Raw genomic sequence first — 16461 nt, forward strand, 5'->3', positions numbered from 1 at the left:
TTTTGTTGGTGAGCCAACCTGCTGCACCCATGGCAGGTAGGACTGGTAGGTACAACACGTATGATAAAATATTTCCAATTCTTGTGGAAACTGAAGCTGCAGCACTTTGTATTCACGGTGTGGCACACAATACATCACTGGAAATGCGAAGAGTTTCCTCTCGTATTGTGCTATTTGTCAGATTTACGATCATATTGGGAAGGAAAGATGAGAAAAGAAAACACAAGCATGGAGTTTCAGATTTTTTCCAAACAACACGAACGAGCTACACACACACACACATGATGAGAAATGAATGTAAAATAGTGCAGGTGCATAGCTCTCCTTAAAATTAAGGAGAGAAAAATGCGATATGATCATAGTTTGTATTCATAGTGAGCGAGTGTGTGATATGGGAGGAAGGGAAGGGTATTGCACAACGCTTGTTTTACAAATTTTATTACTCAGGGAAAATTAATTATTATGAACATGAAATTTCATGTTCACTTTGCATTTTCAATAAAGTAAGTTCCTAGTCAGCAACTCAAGGCTGCCAATATTGAACAGTTGATCTTTGAAAGTGCTATAAACTAGTAAACTACATATTCCAGTAAATATTCTTCCCTGAGGAGTTATTTGGAGCTCTCTTTTCCCATAAGACAGTTACCCGTCTAGATTCCAGCGATCCGTAACGTAACAGTGATGTTTTGGAAACTGGTGCATTCAATGTTCTATTACCGCTCGAATTTGAACAAATGAGTAGATAATTATACAAGAAAAGGTATGTGGAAGAAATAGTCAAGATTTTGAAGCTAAAGACTTTCAGTACGCAAGTTGAGACGACTGCCTATTCTAATTTGTGATAATAATACATATACGTGATATTGTACTCGCATAAGTTGCTACATAGTAAGAACGTAACACGCCCTACTATCTAAACATTTAATCAGCAATAAGTTTGTATAAATTATGTAAATTTATTACGCCAAGTCGAGTACGCTGAAGTTGCTAATAAATAACGTACGTTGCAGGGTCTTACTTTTTTTTCGCATGTAGGAAAACTACAACTTCCAGGCAAGAAATACGAGGGAGCAGTACGTCATAGACGTTTGAACACAGATGTGAAAAAAGAGAATAATATTATGAACTACGAATGAATGAATACATAAATCATAGAAACAATTTGAGTACTGTTCTCTCAAACTAAGTGGGAGCTTTGTGAATGGTTCAGTGATCCTTCAACCACAAGGTCGATTGGTGATCCTGGAGATGAAATAGTGATTGGTTAGTATGTGTCTCTATGACATCAGAATCCAATTTTCCAATACCACAATCATGATGAATAGACTAGACTAGAGGAACTTACGAGGCATGGGCTATAATTCACCGATTCACAAACCAGAGAAAAACAGGTACATAGATACTTTTTTACATCCTACCTGTTTTACTTTCCCATAAATCATAGAAACAATTTGAGTACTGTTCTCTCAAACTAAGTGGGAGCTTTGTGAATGGTTCAGTGATCCTTCAACCACAAGGTCAATTGGTGATCCTGGAGATGAAATAGTGATTGGTTAGTATGTGTCTCTATGACATCAGAATTCAATTTTCCAATACTACATGATGAATAGACTAGACTAGAGGAACTTACGAGGCATGTGCTATAATTCACCGATTCACAAACCAGAGAAAAACAGGTAGATACTTTTTTACACCCTACCTGTTTTACTTTCCTTTTTTTTAGTATTGACTCATACCCATAAAACCAGGACGCTCGTAAACCTTGTCAAAAATAATGGACTTTTCGTTATACGCTCACCAGCCTATAAAATGATGGGTGCCCCCATGATAAATAGTATTTTCAGAAGCCACTTTCATTCCCTCGTACCCAGAGGATTTATCACACATGTTCCAGACGGTACAATTTTCTCCTCCGGTATAAATCTCACATGAACGAGAAAGTACTTCATATTTTTTTATGAAAGTAAGTAGATAGTTTTTTTCTTTCTTTTTTTACATATTAATATGAAAATTATCAACATTCCACAAAACTCTCTCCCGATTTTAGAATAAATTCAATGTTCGAATTAACTTGCATTATTGAAGATAATTAAAAAAAAAAGCCGTCCAAGATATTCGTACATAATTATGTAAATAAATTGTACCTAGGCCAAGTTTCAAGTCAATCGGTCCAATTAAAGTAAAGTGTAATCTGATGAGAGGCATACCTACTTGAAAGTTGATTTCAATTTGGCCCACACAACCATACACAGAAAGATACAAATACAGATCTCAAGTTCAATGAAAGCATGTATTGTAACTTTTTTCACTCACCCACGGCGACCATATCTCCATGATCAGTGACAGTCTGGAAGGAGGGCCCCTCTGCAGATACCTCGCACCTGTATCTACCACTGGAAGACAAGGAAATGTTCACCAAACTGATGTGACTAGAGTTGGAGTGGCGTCTCTGTAAACAGAAAGAAAATGGGGTTCAAATTAGACATGGACATCCAAGGGTAATATTCAAGGGACAAAGGTAATATCAACATCAAATCCAAGGAATAAGAGCAATATTATTAACAATGTAACTGGAAGTCAAAAAGAACAGAAACAAAAGTGGAAGTAGGTATGAAAACACAAACCTCAGGTTTCTGGAAACTGCGGATTACTCCAATACCTAGATATATACCTATACCTAATTGAAACATTTGTGTTGATCTGACAAAGAGCAGTGTGAGCTTTATAGGGAAAAAATAGTGTAGCTGACACGAAGAGGGAAAATGCTTAATCTGATATCTGAAGGGGAAAAGAAATGCATAATAAATTTTTTACCTAATAATCTCCATTTTGTTCTGTCTGGGACTAATGATACGTAAAGCTCATTTACTAAACCTTTAGAAGCTTTTAATCAAGAGGCTTTTTTCATAAAAAGAAGAGCTTATGCAGGGCCTTATTGAAGAAATGAAGAGTGACCTGAATTTATTATATGCTGTTGGATTTAATGCTAATGAAATCCTTTTTATTTAATGTTTTTTTATTTACCCAAGTACCTAGTTAGTAAGAGAAACTCTGTGGATATTGTTGACGATGACTAGCTCCCAATATCCAGGAGATCGAAGATCAAGCTGAGATTGTAGACAACATAATTTACATACTTCCATCAACAAACTCATACTCCTCATTAGAAAGAAGAAACATACCTACGCGACAAACAAGAATATCAACAAATTGTACTACAAACGCTGTTCTCGAAAAAAGAGAAAAATGAAATTTGAAAATTCCTGATAAGGGAAAAGAAATCTCAATTTGCATAAATTGACACAAAAACCCCGGTTTATACATTTCTACGGATGGTATACTCAAATCTTCAGCCCCCCCCCCCCTCAACTTTTCTCGTATTCGTATGCAATTATTTTTTAGATAGACGGTTTGTCTGATTGAATGATTTGATTTTTGACCTCTAACATAGACGAGAAATCCAATTATTTACAGTAACAAGTTAATAGTAATAATAATAATAAGTGTGTACCTACCTACATTTTATAAAACAGACTTAAAAAATAGATCCCCTAAACTTTATTTATTCACACAGTGTTCCCAGTCCTATGTTTGATGTTACTGCTCTTTTTATGTATTTTTGTGATTCTCTTTTCGCCCTTTTTTTTCATTAGAATCCATTAGCGTTTCATCTAAATCTCTACCTCGTCTGCTGCGATCATGAATAATGTAAAGTGCTTCACTAGTGTCGCCGTTTCCTCGTTCTCTCATCTAAATCTCTACCTCGTCTGCTGCGATCATGAATAATGTAAAGTGCTTCACTAGTGTCGCCGTTTCCTCGTTCTCTCCCCATTCCCATCCTCTTTCCCATTCCCTTATCCTCCCTCCCATTCTTCCTCCCTCCCCTGCCACCTGTTTTCCCAATCTTGTCAGAATTACTCCCCCCAAGTAAAACCTTTTTGCACTTGTTTTGCTTGTTTTTTGTATATTTTCTACAGCATTTTATCTCGGGCCTTTGCGCGTGTGTTGGACTTTTGTTTGTACCAACATTCAAGTTTCATTAGGTATTTATGTCTAGCCTTATAAAAGCAAGACAAATTTTGATGGTGATCTAGTTTAGTACCTATCAAAATTTCAGAGGTAATTTCAATTTCATTACCTATTGGGAAATTTCATGAAAATTTATTCAAAGTACAGAGGTAAGGGTATAGTAAATGTAGGTAGCTAAATCCCTAGAGATTACTTAATCTTTGATAAGGATCTGAATAGATTTCAAAAAAACAATGCCTCAAGGATCAAAGAATATTTATTTTAGAGGTAAAAGGAAGAGGTTAAGGAAGAAAATAGCTTGAGAATGTGGTTGCACGTTCTTTTATTTCAGAAATAAAATCAGCAGGCTTAGAATCTAAGCCTGCCTAACGAGTTTTCTATTTAAGGATAGATAGATAATCTCATCTCAATTCTCAATACTTGTAGGTATTGGGAACAACTATAAGAAATTGTAAAGACTAAAGACGGAGGAAATATTACCTGCCTATCGAAATTACAGCCACATGAGTTTCATGAATAAAAGAGGGGGAAGAAAACAATGGAGAGGTCAGAAGGTCAGACACGTTAGAAATTATGATAATTTTATTAAATTTATTATCATTATTTTTTCAATTTCTTCAATGATTTAGTAAAGGCCAGACAGAAGCTATTTCTTATCAAGTAAACTATTATCTACTAATTAGGAAAGCTTTTACCTTCCAGTCAACTCTCGATAATAATGTATTAATAATTTAATTTTAATCTTGATCTTCCCAGGTACTTGCTCTACCACCTGTATTTTCGTTTTTGCTCTTTTATAAATTTAGAATTTCAAACAATGTTGCTTTCATTAGCTGTTTTCCTTACATTGAACTTTCTCTCATTCTTAATTAGTCTTAAACCCATGTTCCCATACACTCAGTTTTCTCTCCTTAATCTCATACTCCTCCTAACCCTCCCAGCCTATGTATCTTTTGCTATTTCTTTATTCTCAACTAGAAGACTTGTACCCCGAGGTTCAGATATAAGAGGTTCTAACAACTTTTACAACACGTTGTAGACATGCTACACAATATAATATTAGAAATCCAAGCGAAGGAAAAACTTTCTAATTTGAAAATGTAATAATGACGGGACTAAGGGGCTTGTTCAGCAAAACGTTGCAATATGCATGGAATGGATGTTTCAGAACATAAAATTAAACTCGTGGGGAAAGTCGAGATTGCCGAGAAGGAAGCATCCAACGTTTCTGACAAGAGTTGCGGTGACATGAATCTCTTCTTAAGAGCAACTTGGGTGAAAACTTTAATCTTTTATATCTTTTACAGTGTGTTTAGAGATAAAATAGTTCTGAGTTTACTACAGTTATCTAAATGGTTCTTCCACTTTATTTTGTTTTTATTTGATTTATTCTTTTTCTGACTTGGTCTTTGCAAGTGCCTCCAGGAGCTTTTATTTTGTTCACTGAACATGTTTGAACTTATTTGTTCTTTGATAAACTATAGTTATCGGAACTAATACTTTCCAAAGTTCATTTCACACAGAATTATTCGGTACAAAATTTTATACATAATGGGGTTTTTGTTCTCTATGTTCATGTGCTAGGTGTTGTTTATTTAATTTTAAAAAGTAAAAAGGACTAATACTTTTTTGAATACCTTGTTTTCAACCCAATCATAAATACCTATTGTAGAATGTTGACTCTCAATAACTTTTACACATTCATAACAACATGTAATGAAAGAATTACTAGTAGATACCACCTAAACAATCATATTGATAGAGATAATACTCTAACAAAAATCCTCACCAATCTTCAACTTTTTGAATACCTTGTTTTCAACCCAATCATAAATACCTATTGTAGAATGTTGACTCTCAATAACTTTTACACATTCATAACAACACAATTTGGATTCCGTCATGGTAAGAACTGTGAACAAGCAATTGAGACCCTCAGATCCGATATCAAGTCAAATCTTAGTAAACCGAAAGGATGCACCTACTGTGCCTTTATAGATTTCCAAAAGGCTTTTGATTCTCTAGACAGGCAAATCCTCCTGATCATAACAACACATGCTGTTAGTCATTTGTCTGATTTCTGTGAATTTGCCTTCAATCAAAACTTTTTTCTGATCTGTCGAAAAGTTCATTCGACCTCCTTCAAAATAACTTTAATGATGTTCTCTCTTTAACATGACTTTCTGATACTTTTCCGTATTTTTCTACTTCAACTTTTGGGATAAGTTCAGAGTTTCCCAACAGCAGTTTCCTTTTTTCTCTCCCTCTCTTTTTCTTCCTTTTTCTCTCTCCATCTTTCTTTCTTGTATTCTTTATTTAACTTTTCAATTTCTACAGAAATAACTCGAAAGTTTATATTTTTTTCTCTTCCTCAACTTTCCATTTTTGTTCCGTTTTGTTATTCTCTCTATGTAAAACGAATTGCAACTTTCATGACTTCCATAGTTGTCTGCCTGTTTCCCGATGACAGCTTTCCATTCTGGTAACATTCTTAACAACAGACAATTTCATATCTTACGATGGAATTTTGTTTGAAGTTTAATAAGATAAGATGGTGCTGCGCAATATTTGCGAGCACTTTGAATTGAATAATAATTATACTTCACATCATTGGGGTACAATGGTATACTCCTAAGTATCTCAAAAAATGAAGAAGGAGAAGAATAAGAAAGAGTGCCTCTTTGATCTCATTTGAACATTCAATTTTCTGACGAAACAACGAATATGTCCATCAATTTAACAAAAAAAAAAAAAAAAAAAAAAAAAAAAAAAAAAAAAAAAAAAAAACAGCCCAGGATACACTGTACAGGAAATTGTAACCACTATGAAATCAAATTATGGTTAGACAAAAAGCCAAGCATAATTATCTAAGAAAGTAGTCAAGTGTGAACACTACCTTTTTCCATCTACAGGCTAAAAGATTATTAGGTATATTACCACACTTCTTAATCGAGTTGGGGAATAAAAATAAGTTTTTCAATGAAATCCACAAAATTTTCCTCGAAAAAAACCTCGAGTAAGGTATATAAAGGAAATTTTTCACAGACTCCTAATAGATTTTCCCCCGTGTTTGTTTCAATAATTCAGTTAGTGTACGGTTTTTTAAAAACATAAAAGTTACGGTAACTCTATTACTAAACTAACAGAGCTTCACCTAATTCTACTCCCTTTTCTCTTTACTTTTTTACATAGATATTCCTGCATACTTTTTATGGATTTAGGGTAGGTTGGAAAATAATTCAATTCAAACACCCCTGTAGGTTCTCTGAATAGGGTGAAAGTTTCAGTACCGGTACCTACATCAAAAAAGAGCATAGATAAAACTATTTATTCAGAACTAAAGAAGAAATTAATTAAGTTGCCAAAACGTGCCAATTTGCGTTGTTCAAAAGGTTATCAAAAATAAGGCTTACAATATTAACAGTTTACGTCATATAAATTTCAAATGGGTCGTTGTACATTATGAACTATGAACAACTATAACAACTATATTAATATTATTTCTAGGCAACAACACCTCTATTCTTATAGGTACATGCTGTTTCTGACATTAGCTATTTTTCGTTTTCAAATTTTCGTGTATCAACACTGCAATCAAAGTTTTCTCACACTCTCAAAATTACACACCAACACGCAAGGTCGTACACAAGGCCAGGATTATTATAATTTTGAGAATAGTACCTAAATAAGTCAACAGCAACAGACAAAGATGTCTAAAGTCATAGAATACTTGTGGCGAATGGCGCGCTGGATGGCTGCGTCGTGATTTGATTTATTAATAGTCTTGTCATAGCAGACCTGTGATTATCACTGTATCTATGTCTAATCTCTATTATTAGGTGTATCTTTCCAATGTGAAAATTAATCCTAATTAATCCTTTTAAATACAAATTTTAATAACTAAAACCTTAAAAGTACTCTAATCATGTTTAAACAGTTAAAGTTTCCTTTAATAGTGTGCCTTTTTCTTCTTATTACGATCAATTATAAATGATACCTAATTTTGTAAACGATATTGGTCTATGCACCAGCTGATTTGCTGCAAATGCACTACACTGTACAGAATATTAGGTATTGATGTATTGATGACACAATGACGTCAGTTATTTGATCTTTATTGACTAGAACAATAACTATAACTTCCAAGACATTTTTTTTTTTTCACCAGAATTTTCATTTCGGTATTATTTATCATTATTATTTCTTTTGTAAATATTCTCAAACAAAGTGGGACAACGTGTGGCTGCCTTCCGCTACACAAACCACATCAGAGAAATAGACTATTGTTCTATGCAGATGCAGATTGTACAATGATGAAGTCTGTTTGAGGTTTTTTCTTTGCAAATAATAGCGTTTCTCTGCTTGGGGTTTTCCGTTTCGATTTAATCTAAACTCTGAAAAACTTGTCGATCATGCTGTTGAGTCTATAGGTAATATAAATGTATTCTAAAAGTTAGAAAAACTATAAAGTTACATTGACAAATGTCTTTCCTTATTTGTACGTACATTTTGTAAAAGCTTTGCCTTTTCTCTTGTATGGACTTTTCTGTACTTTATTTGTACGTTAGGTTTATCCTTCTGAACAGACGGAAGTATATTTTTTAAATAAACTAGGTAGGTATACAAACATGACTCTTTCTATGAATTTTATAAAAAAACTGGAATCCAGTGTCCAGTTTGTTCAATGAAATCTATGTATACGATATCATTGTATCACAGCAGACATCAGTTGGGTGAGTTGGTGATGATAATGCCCAAGGTATGATACACTCGTACTTAGGTTCTTGCTAAGGGCGATAACTTTAAAAAGAGCGTTCAGCCATGTAGAAAAGGAAGTAAAGGATAAGAAAGGGAAATCTCAAAGCTCGGGAAAAACAGAATAAAAAGGTGTATTTTATGATTTTTCATCTTTGAATTCAATTTTGCAACACATAGAAAATACATATTTACATAAAAATATGTAGATATATGGTAGGTAGGTATAATATTACAATATTATCAATATCTGTGTTTTGATAAAGGTGCTCAGATAAGAGAGATTGATACATTTTTTCCCTTTATTTATTCATTTGTTGTAAAAGTTTGTTGATGTACATTGATATCATGTCTGATAGCATTTGTAGCTCTTTGACAGTTTTGTCTTATTCATATGCTATCTGAACTTTTCAAAAGCCCTCTAGGTACTTATTATTATTTTTATTTTGTTACACGTGCACAATGCAACTTCAGAAAAACTTGTACACAAGGAAAACCACATATCACAAAACAAATATTGTTCTTTATAAATAGGTATTTTTGAAATTTGAAAGCAATAGATTGGTTTTTTTATGTAGGTAAATGGTTATTTGTGTAATCATTAATCAAAACCTTCGTGACGGGTTCAATCCCGGACCAGGCATGGAATTTTATCCGTACTTATTTCAAGAATTTTCCAATGTAGGTACCTACATATTACTTTAGTAAACACCTCAGGTGTCAGTCTCATCCATAGATATTTTCTGTGTCCAGTCTCTTGTGTTAAAAAAAAAAAAAAAAAAAAAAAAAAAAAATAGTATCCAATATACGACAGGTATACCTATATTTATGTACCCCTACCCTAAATAAATAATAGCATTTTCCTCTATTTATGCTACGTTGTCTAGGTAGCTATAGTATCAAATAAAATTTATGTAAATATCATGTCTCATGTTAATTGAAATGATATCGAGTGAAAAAAATGCAAACATGGGGGAAAAAATTCAATCACATGAACGTTGAATATTTTAGCTTGCTGCTTGCTAACGAATATTGCCAAAAATGTAGCTTTCATATTTCAGTATTTTTGTTAATTGAAATGATATCGAGTGAAAAAAATGCAAACATGGGGGAAAAAATTCAATCACATGAACGTTGAATATTTTAGCTTGCTGCTCGCTAACGAATATTGCCAAAAATGTAGCTTTCATATTTCAGTATTTTGTTTTATTTTTTGATCTCTTTATTCCTTTTTTTGGTTATTTTGGCCAATGGGAAATGATTTCGCTAGGTAATAAGGTGATTTGTCCTTACAGGAAGTACCTATAGTACCTACCTACCTACCAAAGTGAGAAAATTCCTCGTGAAATTTTAAGATAAGTTGGTATAGTAGGCTTTTGGAACATATGAGTAGAACTGACTTTCAATAGTGAACTCATGAGCAAAACTGATATTCCGTTGTGAACTCATGAACAAAACTGACTTTCATTAGTACCTAAACTCATGAGAAAAACTGACTTTCAATTGTGAGCTCATGAGCAGGACTGACTTTCAATAGTGAACTCGTGAACATGACTTTACAATAATAGGTATGTATTTCGTCATGCATCACTAAATGTGAACTCATCTTCTATCTCCTCTCATAATATTATCACAACATTAAAACTAAAACCTCCAGGGCAACTGACAAACATGAAAATTTCCACCGTACGACTTTTCTAGTGAAAGATCCCGTATTATCCTAATGACGTGGCTAAAATGTCATTTACAAAATCCACCATACGCCTCTTTTTCATTCCGTACGTCAGACAGCTAGCAAGGTTTCGGGAACAAAAGAGCATTTGACTCCAAATGAAATTTAAGTTTGCTGCAGATTGTATTATGTGGCAAAGATTAATGACATATTAATGAGGAAATTCAGTTTGCATAAATTTGACATTTTCATGCTCGTGTGTCTCCAACATAAAATTTCACAGTACCTAACATGATGTATAAAAGCTGGATAATACCTATATTCTGTAGCTACATGGATAGGTAGCATACGTAGGTACTAATATGTTTAGATGAGACATGAGTATATGTTGAGTCTGACATACATAACTCTCTATAAACAGAGAAAATTTCCAAAGTGGTATTTTATACAATTACCTACCTAATTAGAATATTGCTAATTATAAATCTACAAAATTATGTATACTGTTCCATGTTTTGGCTGTGGTTCGAACCCACAAACTCCGTATTATCATTCAAACTGTTGACCAGAATATCTGTAACTACCTATACCTATTCTGCCTATTAATATTTGCTGACAGTGAGGGTACATTAAATTAAAGATAGTTATAGATACTAATTAATAAGTTTATCTCGATTTTTTCCTCCTCAAATTATGCCATTTGCTTACGATGAAAAGTGTTAATGGCATATGGCATGTATGAAACATTTTCGTATATAGATACAGAGTGATAGAAAGTACTTACCCTATGTATGCTTACTTTTGAATAATTTTCAAATAAAAGTGAGTTAACCAAGAATGGTGGATAAGAAAGGAAGATAGGTAAGAATTATAAAGAGAGAGAGAGAGAGAGAGAGAGAGAGAGAGAGAGAGAGAGAGAAGCTTAGCATACATAAAATATAAACCTGAAAGTTAATATAAAAAATTCAAATAAGAAATATAAATAATACTTATAAATGGCAGGCTTGGAAACAGCAAGCAGGAATAAGAAGCACAAACATTATCCCACATAATATAAAAGTGAAAGACGTAAAAGTGAATGATTAGAATAATCTGAACTACTAGAGGTAGTCCAGTAAACTGTAGAACTCATTCAACAAAAGGTCCCTTACTGAACCTCCAAAGCCAAATGAGGTCCAAAGCGAATGAACAAATTTCCTTTATATTTTCAATACTTTTGTTGGCAAAAATCAGACTACTCGTCTCAGAATCAAAAGAGACTTAAATACACACGTGCATGCTATTGAATAAAGTAGCTTCCAAATGGTGTAGCACATTGAGAGTGCAGTTATGTCCCGTTTCTAAAGAGTTAGACAACACCAAGTTTTAATATTCATCAGTAATTTTGTATACCATACCCTGTTTTCCTTTCCCTCTGTTTCATATTTATCCCCATCACTAATACCTATCAGACTTACCATATTGCTTAGAGCTTTTAGTTGACCTCTGGTGTCTCAATGATAATAAGGGTGAAGAATACAGAAGTCGGTGTAGGGAAAATCTTGAGAAACTACATGGTTTTTCACCATTGACATTTGAATTCTTTCTCATTTTACCACCATTATATCTAACCTAAAATACAATAATAAAAAAAAAATATAATAATATCTATCTACATAATATGAAACAAATATAGGTAAATACATAATATTAAAGACTGACAAATAGAACAGTTACTTGTGTTTACTTGAATGAGGTTTCAAAGTCAAAGAACAGGAAAAATGAGGAGTAACAATTTTTGTTTTTCTTCTATGACTTCTAGATTTTGAGAGAAATTGATTTAAAAAATACTGGTAAATCTTCAACTCTGACATCACGGCATATGCTTCCGTACACAATGATGTCATGTCAAATGTTCTGAGTAAAGCTCCCTTGCAGGCAACACATTAATGTGTTTGTGCACATGCATTTCTGTGCAATTAATGTGTTCGTGTACATATGTTTCTGTGCATTTCTTTCGGCTCCTCTGCCAGCATGCTTGCATACTGGCACTACCTAGTGGAATTTCAAGGCAACATGCTGAACTCTGTCATCACACATTTTTGAACTCTTTCATTAAAACAGAAAATAACAAGCTGGGTCCATCCCTCCGGGAATTTTTTAGCCCGCAGTTTATTCGAATGTGATTAAAGAAAATCAGTACCTATGTACCTACCTAATTTGTCTAATATTCAGTTTATTATTCTTGATTTGATTTTTTGATTTTACTTTCATGTAATGATTTAAAATCAAGACTAGAGCCCGTTCTCCCTTTATTCCCAATATGGTTTAAGTCACCCATTCACCCATCAATTTATTGGCCTTGCTCGGCGTAGCTTAACATAGGTGACACTAAAAATGGTCTTAACCTTTTGCGGACAGATTCATGTGTCACATGAAATCATGGTTCCGCCATTATGGTAGGAGAAAAATAACTTAGACACAGTAGGATTCATGTCCAGCATGAAGCTACAGATTTACTCGATACAGTTGGCTTGATTTTTACAGATAGGAGGCGTTACGGTAGGACATGCTTAGGAAATTGTGTATCTGTTGCTCCTTTCAAATGCAGACTGAAAAGCCGGTGTTTGTTTATTGTAGGCTTTTGTGTTGAACTACGTCCTACCTAACCTAAGAAGTCCAAGTAATCGTGAATCTCAAAATTTTCAGTTCAATAAAAGAAGAGCTAATTTTGGTTTGAAAATATGGATGAGACGTTTCATTCAATACAACGGCAAGACATTAAATTTAATGTCAAAGGAGACGAAAATAATTGAAAACATTCACTGCGAAAACAACCTTTGTAGAACAAAATTGAAAATTATGAAACCATATCACGAAGCAGAAAGCCTTTAAAAAAATGAAAGAAAGGAGGAAAAAAGTGTTTTTAAAGTAAAATATTATAAATGATAAGGAAAAAGGGACAGAAAGTACACTGGTGTGTAGGGGGCATATCCGGAAATTAAAACTAACAACCCTCCCTGAATTTCAAAACGCTCACTTGAAATGCCACCACTTTACTAAACATAAGGTGTTTCCAAAGTAAGAGCCTTGTCTACGAGTATTTATCTTTTACCAACAGAGCCCTTGTTTTATGGTCCAGTTATGTAGGTACCTACCTTATGTAAAAGATAATTATTACTTTCTTATCATATCCATCCACCTAAATATTATCATAATTTATTTTCTAAAGGTATTGAAGCCATCGTTAGTCTAATCCGGACATTTAATACTTGAAAATTGTGCTCGAGCAACAATACTCGTAGGCGTAGCTTTACTTTCAATACATCTTGTACTTCTAAAGGTTCCAGTTTTAACTTTGGTGTCCTGTGATATTAAAAGCTTTTATCATCGATCTCGTTACAAAAAAGCCTCGGAAATGGAAGTCTTGCCCTTGTCTACAATTTTTGTAGCAAAGGTATCTTGAAATGACCTGAGGTTTAGAGTAAAAGTTTGTTAAACTCAATCATCCCGACAATGTTTATTTTTCAGCTGTTCCTGGTCCGTTGACAATCTTGCTAACTAGACAACTATTAATTGTTATAGTTATAGATTTTTTTTCCTATTCCTACAGGTAGGCGCTTACGTTTCCACTGCAGCTTTTCTATGGGAAAGTTCAGTTCAAATTCAAATATTCTCAAGTCTTATAAAAAGCAATCTAACATTTGAAAATTCGCCTCCCCACTCAAAGTCCAAACTATGTCCTTTAGGTACCTGCTCCCTTATGCCTTAGTGGAGAAAAATTTGACAAAAAGTTTTTTTCTAGACTCGTGTAAATCCTGTAAGACTTGGGAAAAGGTGTTAACGTAGATCACCCCTAGGAAAAAGGTTACCCAAAGGCCTAGGCCTAGAATATATTTAAAAAAAAAAAAAATCGCGTTAAAATTTAAAACTCATTGTCTTCGTTCAATTATTTATTAGGTACCATTTATTATTATAGGTACCATATTCGTTTATCCCGAAAAACAAGCAAATAACATTGAATTACCTAGACAGGAATACTCATACAGGTAGTAATTTTAGCGTGAAATTTGAATTAAATAGTGAAAATATAATAACAAAAGCATATTGCATACCTTTTGCTTCGTGTATAGTTATTCTCGGGTTGAATTTCTCAATCTATTTTCCATCCTGTCATATTTAATATACCTATACTTGACTGGGTAGATAGACGGGGAGGGAAGGTTATATGCAATTTTATATATTTTAAATTCAATCTCCTGCTTCCTCCTCCTCCTCCTCTATCATATTTTCATTTACTTTCATAAACTTCATCCCGTATGCTCTTTCCTTTCCTCCCTGTCTCACCCTGTGTCGCTCAAATTACAAATTTTCACTCTTAACTAATTTATGACAGGTAGGGTACTTCGCTTACTTAACACCTGTCACCTCTGTTGGCTTTAACAAATTGCAGTTTTGTACTTTTTTCCTCTTTCTTTCTTTCTCTCCCCCCCTCTCTCTCTCTCTATGGAATAATTCCGGATATTTTAAAGCTTGGTTGTTTTACAGTCGCACGGGGTCGAACATTTGGTGATGGGCCGAATTTCTTTCAAGATTGATCTACACTTAGACCACTAATATCCGTTATCCGGCATGGAAATATCAACGCCTTTTCAAACAATCGGAAAGGAGTATTTTGCCCGCCCTCGAAAATACTCTACAGCCTGAAAATATCCGGAAAACGGAGAGCAAGTTAATTCAATAATCTGCAAATACGTTTCAATTTTCAATACATGTTTTTATTAAATATTGTCTATCAGCCGATCAAAAACCCTTTAAATGTTGTTGGTCCTATGTTTCAGTTCAGTATCAATAATCTATATTAAAAGCGAGGGAACAATTTCATGTGTGACATGAAGCCTACCACAAATCGCTTTTCGGAGGTTTCATGTCTCACATGAGTCCTACCATATTTGAAAAAAATGTTTTCTTTACATCCGACTGTAACAACAACACTTAAGGTTCATGTAGGACATGAATCCTACTGTTAGAGCGATTCTGATGAAATTGATTCTGTACGCAAAAGGTTAAATTATCGACTGAAGTGTTATCTAAAACTTTCAGTTTATAGGTCGTCGTGACAAAATTCGAGATCAGAGCTCATTTGTATGTGATATCGACTGAAGTGTTATCTAAAACTTTCAGTTTATAGGTCGTCGTGACAAAATTCGAGATCAGAGCTCATTTGTATGTGAAAAAAAAGCTCAGAAAATGTGAAAGAAAATCCCCCAAAAACCAGTTTTTTTTTTGGCTTTATACTTTTCAGGACAAAATTTTCACCACCATTTTTGTGTTCCTTAAATTAATATAAAGGTCGAACAGGTTTGGATAAGTCCTTCTATGGGGACAGACAGACCGACCGACTGACGACACCAAAGCAAATACAATAGCCCGTCCACTATATTCATTTATAGGCCTTGCATGGCGTAGCTTAACATAGGTGATGCTAAAACCGCCACCACCACCACCAGAAGGGAGACATATTCTCCGTTCTATGAGGTGATAAAGGGGGTATTCTCCTTCATATAAAATGATAGAAGGTGGTATTAGAGGTGATAAAAGGGAGTATTTTCCTTTCTATAGGGTGATAGAAGGTAGTACCTCTTCATCCTTTTAGAGGTGATTATTTTCCATTTCAGTGATAAAAGGGAGTATTTTCCTTTCTATAGGGTGATAGAAGGTAGTACCTCTTCATCCTTTTAGAGGTGATTATTTTCCATTTCATGTGGTGATTTCCAGTTGAACTAATAATAATTTTGGTCACTTTTTTTACTTTGCTTACCTTGAAATTAGGTACAGGTGAACTAAAGCAAGTATTTCCCAGACAACATTGTTATGGCAGGTGAAGAGTAAAACGGAAATGAAGCCTTCGGGAGTTGAAAACAATCAAGCTTGGATGTTTTTTTTTTGTTTCGGCCGATTTTTCCCGAAAATTGAAAATGTACAAATATACGACTCCGACATATCAAATCAATGTATTTTTTCTT

At 33.9% G+C, this 16461-nt stretch overlaps 1 protein-coding gene and 1 long non-coding RNA gene across 2 annotated transcripts in view; both read right to left on the reverse strand.

The window, feature by feature from the left end:
• Positions 1 to 1466: 1466 nt before the first annotated feature.
• Positions 1467 to 16461, reverse strand: part of LOC113473962 — a 28819-nt gene continuing 13824 nt past the window's right edge. The window contains exons 3-4 of the mRNA XM_026833514.1: positions 2314 to 2449; positions 1467 to 1531 (exon numbers count right to left, since the gene is read on the reverse strand). Coding sequence (XP_026689315.1) covers positions 1467 to 1531; positions 2314 to 2449 — 201 coding nt within the window. The remainder of the gene's footprint in view (positions 1532 to 2313; positions 2450 to 16461) is intronic.
• Positions 11918 to 16299, reverse strand: LOC113473884. Its single transcript, XR_003395687.1, has 2 exons — positions 16257 to 16299; positions 11918 to 12067 (listed from the first exon to the last, which is right to left on the reverse strand). It is a non-coding gene; the product is annotated as an uncharacterized LOC113473884 (long non-coding RNA).

Source organism: Diaphorina citri, unplaced genomic scaffold (genome assembly GCF_000475195.1).
Source record: "Diaphorina citri unplaced genomic scaffold, Diaci psyllid genome assembly version 1.1 scaffold5, whole genome shotgun sequence".
Lineage (NCBI taxonomy): Eukaryota > Metazoa > Arthropoda > Insecta > Hemiptera > Psyllidae > Diaphorina > Diaphorina citri.